Source organism: Rhincodon typus, chromosome 26, assembly GCF_021869965.1.
Source record: "Rhincodon typus isolate 14 chromosome 26, sRhiTyp1.1, whole genome shotgun sequence".
Lineage (NCBI taxonomy): Eukaryota > Metazoa > Chordata > Chondrichthyes > Orectolobiformes > Rhincodontidae > Rhincodon > Rhincodon typus.
In genome coordinates, this window is record NC_063357.1 from 2,509,630 (window position 1) to 2,515,284 (window position 5,655).

Below are 5,655 nucleotides of genomic sequence, written 5' to 3' on the forward strand. Positions count from 1 at the left end.
ATTGCTTATTTCCTTTATCAGGGACAGGGTAACCCAAGCCAGGAGGGAAGAGGCTCAGCTAGAAGGAGCAAAGTGAGGTTTAGAGGCTCAGCAGGGAGTTACAGAGACTGGGCTGGAGGGGCTAACACCAGGAATCACCGAGAGACAAGGTCACCATGAGTGGAGCGGGGAAAGATCACAGAGAGGCAGAATCACTGGGGTTGGAGGGGGAGGTGGTCACTGTAGACCAATGGGGAGAGGGAAAAAGAGAAAGTACAAGACTTTTCAGAAGTTCCTTCAGTTTTAATTGATGTTGTTACTGTGATTAAAAACCAACATTTACAAGTTGCTAATACAATCCTGTGCAAAGTGCAAAGATTTAAAAACATCCGTTTAACCAATGGCTTCAATAAAATCAGAGGACCCACCCAGGCTGCGGCTTCCCCCAGAACCGGGGATGACCCCTGGCCTCCTCCCCCGGGTGGAGGGTGAGTAACATCCCCCCACAAATCAAGGGGGTGGTGAGTGACGGGGTGTTATGAGGCCCTCCAGTGGAGGGCAGAGACAGAGACTGACAGGAACGCTCTCCCTCCTTCAATCCTTCCCACCAGCCTGACCCCCTTCTCCAATCAGTCCCATCTTGGTCTTTGGCCATTTTCCTTACATTATAGGACAGGCAGGAGGCCACTCAGCCCGTTGAGACTGTACCACAGGAACAGGAGGAGGCCATTCAGCCCAAGGCAGATCTTTTAAGAAACAGGCAGGAGTGAGGTTGCAGACGTAACATGAACAAAGTTTCTGAGAAAATGTCAGTCCTTACATCAGACACAGCACCATGAAGAAGGAATTACAATTGGTCACTGACTGTGGTGAACATTTCAGAAACAGCGATCACACAGAGGGAGTGTCTCACCATGGGATGAGTTAGCTTCAGGCCCAGGGTTTTAAAATGATACCATTAACGTAAACTCATTTGACAATTTTTAAATCAGAGCTCAACAGATGTTTTGTTCGGTCGGGGTTGACTGGCTATCACTATATGGCCTTTCAGCCCCTCTGCTGATCTCCTAGCTGAATCCCAGCTCCCCAAACAATCCCTCCATTTCCCCAGTGCTCAGAAATCTGACCATCTCTCCTGCGAAGACACTCACAGCTCTCCGCTGTACAGAACCCCAAACCATTCACAGCCTTCTCAGTGAAGCAATGTCTCCTCATCTCAGTCTGAAATGGCCAACACTTGACTCAGTGCCTGACCCCCTCCCCCCACCACTCCATGTTTGAGATTTCCCCGAATGCTCCCCCGTGAAACCCTCAGAAAGCTTCATGGAGATCAACTTGCATACTTTTAACCTTGAAGGAATACCCCCAGAGTCTTTACTCATGGTGAAACCCTCCCCACCCAATAACAACAAAATCCTTCCTTTGGGAAGGCGACAAAAACCAGACACAGGGAACTGAGGCCTGATACAAAAGCAGCAGTGAGCTCATTGGGAAGGATGGGCTGAATGGCCTCAGCCAGTTTCTCTGCTTCTGCCAGCCTTGGCAGTTAAAGATTCCTCAGGCAGGATAGCGGATGTTCAGAAGGAGCCTGGGGAAGGGGTCAGAGCCCAGCTGTCACCTGTGGGAACAAAGTCCAAAAACAGAACAATACAACAACAACCCGACAGACCAGGCAGGCGCGATAAAAATATAAACCACTCAACTTCACAGCAGCCTCCCCCCCCGCACCGTCTGCACTCAGTCCGGGGTTAGAGAGAGCCAGAAAAATCACTGTCTCCATCATAAGGAGGGAGACAGAGACATAGAACACAAGAGAGAGTGACAGAGGAACAGAGATAGAACACAATAAAAACAAAAACACAGCATGAGGCCGTGGGAATGACAGATGATGATGAGGGGGGGGGGGGGTGTAGAGAAGAGAGACACACCGAGACAGAGAGAGACAGAGACACAGAGCGACAGAGTGACAGACGGAACGCGAGGCACACAGAGAGAGAGAGAGAAAAAGAGAGAGAGAGAGAGAGAGAGGAGAGACAGAGACACAGAAAGAGACAGAGAGACACACACACACACAGATAATTTTCGGAGAGGACTTTGGAGCCAGAAAGAGACCACAATGAAACACTGTGTACAATCTTCTATGTCCAGTCCAGTCATTAGATTATCAAAGGACAAAACATCATAATATTCCTGCAACAGGATAGTGAGGATGGCAAAAGAATGATTAAAACATTGTGTCTAACTACTTGTGGGGTTTCTTTGAGAGGTCTCCCCAAGAGAATGTCCTCTTTTACCAACCATTAACCCCTCCCCCTGAACAGAGTGAGCTCAGGATGGGCCCATTTATTATCCAGTCCCACACAAGCATGTATATTATGATTGGTTAAATTGCATTGCTTTCAGTTATCAATAAAAAAAAGGGAAGAGGGGAGTTGAGAAAACAACTAGAAAGCACTGGCTAACAAGGGTCGGTGTGCAAAAGGTACCAGGCCCAGAGTAAACGAGGCACACTGGTCACAGGCTCCCCACTCCACCGTCACCTACTGTCCAGGGCAACTCGTTCTGGGGGCCCCTTTGGGCAGGGTTTGACCTGGTCACACACCACGCTACAACCTGAGCAGGGGCAGATCAGGGTGGGAAAACAAGCTGGGAAAGGGAGACAATGTTGGGAGTGTGTGTGTGGGAGGCATTAGGCTGCTCCCACTGTCATGGGCGACAGAGACAAGGCACATGATGCAGCGAATGGGCACTCAGCATGTGTCCATCTGACCGTGAGCGGGGTTGTCACATGACACGTCCATTCCATTTCCAATCTCCAGCTGACCGTCTGCACACTCCGGCAGGATCTGGGGCAGCGAAAACAAAACAAAGAGAGAGAGAGAGATATGCATTTAGATTGCACCCTTCACAACCAGCAGGACAAAACAGTGTTTCACAGATAAGCACCTCTTAAATTTAACTCATTAAGAGGTACCATGTGCAGTGCTCCCTTAGCGCTGACCCTCCGACAGCACAGCGCTCCCTCAGTGCTGACCAATACAGAGTAAAGCTCTCTCTACACTGTCCCCATTAAAACACTCCCAGGACAGGTAGAAGTCCCCTGTTATTGTAGCACGCTCTGAGTTGGAATGTGGGATGTACCTGGAATGGGCAGCTGACTCCAACAATGGTCTCCATGTTGCTGCTGTAGTAGCAGAGGAGGAATTCTCCACCTGAGCTGGGGATCTCCTCACCATTCAGATATACCTGCAGGACAAAATAAGGTCAGTACACGAAACATGGACAGAGCCACAGTAGCTGGGCCCCAGTTCCCAGTCAGTATTAGCTGCTGTGCCCGAGTGACTGTGCTCCTAGTAAAGGAGCTGGGTCACCCTGTACAAACCCAGATAGGCCAGTGGGCAAAACTGCAATCCAGACTGCGCCAGGAAATGTTCCCAAAGACAAAGACAATTCCAGAACCAAGAGGCTGTGCCAATCAGAAAACCTTGATCAGGCCAGGACTTGCTCTCTAGGAAAGAGACGGCTGAGGGGAGACCTGAGCGAGGGCTTTAAAATGAAGAGTGGATTAGATATTTTTCCAGAGCTAAAAGGGCTCTAAGGGTGTGGGGAGAAAGCAGGAGCAGGGCACAGAGTTGGATGATCAGCCGGCGATCACAATCAATGGTCAAGCAGGCGTGAAGGGCCGAATGGCCTGCTCCTAGTCCCTGTGTTTCGGAGAGAGGGTGGATGTACAGAAGGTGTTTCCCCTGAGGGGGTGTGGGGGGCTGCTGGTGACGAGGATTCTCAGCCAGCGATATAAACAATCCCTAATAAATCCATTCGGGAATTCAGGAGAAATAGCTTCCCCAGGGAGTGTGGGGGGAATGTGGGACTCGCTCCCACAGGGAGAGGTTGAGGGGAAATCGATATACATAATGAGGCAGGTGGATAAACACACAAGGGCGAAAGGAACATAAAGAGATGTTGATGGGGCAGATAGGGAGGATGGGAGGAGGCTGATGTGGTACAGAAACACCAGCAGAGAGCAGAGGGGCTGAATGGCCTGTGTCTGGGCTTGTTGTTCTAGTGACAGAGGATCATCTTCACCTTGACTAATGGAATGAGCAATTTCCAAATTCACAGCATTTCCAGGGATTGAAGGAATACCGAGTGTAATTGGGATACAGAGAAATAGCAAAAGGATAGTGAATAAAAATCGTGTTCTCTCTTTATTTATTATTTCAGACATTAGAAAAATGGCTTTTTGATTCAGTGAGAAGGTTAGAGGTGAAAGGTCAGCTAACAGGACCTCCAGGAATGTGGTCAGAGTTGGCAATGTGGCCCCTTACCTGGTAAACATCATCACTGACCATTAACTCATCGTCCTTCACCCAGAGATATGTCACGTAGTCAGTGTGACAGCGGAACCCGACCTGAAACAACAAACCAAGTGGATGACATTCCCAGCTCACCACACTCTCAAACCCCGTCTTGCACCTCTAAACTGAGCAAGCCTTCAACTCCTCCCCCACCTCACAGCAAGGCAGGTCCCTTAGGATATTAAGCCACGCAGAGTGGAGGGGGCTGTGCACCACATTTGAGGGGAAGGGGGAATGGGTATGATGGGCACAGTGCAGAGGGGGGAAGTGGGCATGTAGTGGATGGGGTTGGGGACGATGGCCAAGTGATTCACAGTGGGATTAACCTGGAACATACTCAAATTCCTGTAGGAAATGGGAGAAAGATTCACATGAATGGATCTGGTGTTTGATCTTTCAGGCAGCACCTCTTAGATCACAACATTGCTGGATACAAACTCCCCACATTTCGTCCAGTGTTCTTTTGCCAATTATTTTAAATTCAGTTACTGACCCTCCTGCTATTGGAAACCCTTTCTTCCCCCTTATTTTCTCAATCTAAATGTTTCATTGTTTTGAACACTTTAAATAAATCTTCATATAACGTTCTTTGTTCCAAGTGGAAGCTATCCCCTGGGATTGAGGCATCAGTTACTAATCCCATCAGACACGGAGGGACAGCCACTGATACCCCAACAGTCCCTGCATTTTTATTTACTCATAGGAGGGGAACTCACCAACTGGGCCCAGCATTTATTCCCTGTCCCTAGTTGCCCCCCTTGAGAAGGTGGGGGTGAGCTGCCTTGTTGAACCGCTGCAGTCCTCCTGCTGTGGGTTGACCCACAATGCCCTTAGGGAGGGAATTCCAGGATTTGGACCCAGCGACAGTGAAGGAACTGCGATATATTTCCAAGTCAGGATGGTGAGTGGCTTGGAGGGGAACTTGCAGGGGGTGGTGTTCCCATGTATCTGCTGCCCTTGTCCTTCTAGTTGGAAGTGGTCGTGGGTTTGGAAGGTGCTGCCTGAGGAACGTTGGTGAATTTCTGCAGTGCATCTTGTAGATAGTACACACTGCTGCTACTGAGCGTCGGTGGGGGGGAGGGAGTGGGATGTTTGTGGATGTGGTGCCAATCAAGCGGGGGCTGCTTTGTCCTGGATGGTGTCAAACTTCCTGAGTGTTGTTGGAGCTGCCCCCATCCAGGGCAAGTGGGGAGTGTTCCATCATACTCCTGACTTGTGCCTTGTAGATGGTGGACAGGATTTGGGGAGTCAGGAGGGGAGTTACTCACTGCTCTTGTGGCCGCTGTGTTTATATGTTTTGGTTTTAGTAGAGTTTGTG

At 49.5% G+C, this 5,655-nt stretch overlaps 1 protein-coding gene across 1 annotated transcript in view; it reads right to left on the reverse strand.

Moving 5' to 3' along the window:
- Positions 1 to 261: 261 nt before the first annotated feature.
- Positions 262 to 5,655, reverse strand: part of inpp5ka (inositol polyphosphate-5-phosphatase Ka) — a 21,512-nt gene continuing 16,118 nt past the window's right edge. Inside the window, exons 9-11 of the mRNA XM_048612330.1 lie at positions 4,308 to 4,457; positions 3,121 to 3,225; positions 262 to 2,825 (exon numbers count right to left, since the gene is read on the reverse strand). Of these exons, the coding sequence (XP_048468287.1) occupies positions 2,730 to 2,825; positions 3,121 to 3,225; positions 4,308 to 4,457 (351 nt within the window). The 3' untranslated portion in view covers positions 262 to 2,729. The remainder of the gene's footprint in view (positions 2,826 to 3,120; positions 3,226 to 4,307; positions 4,458 to 5,655) is intronic.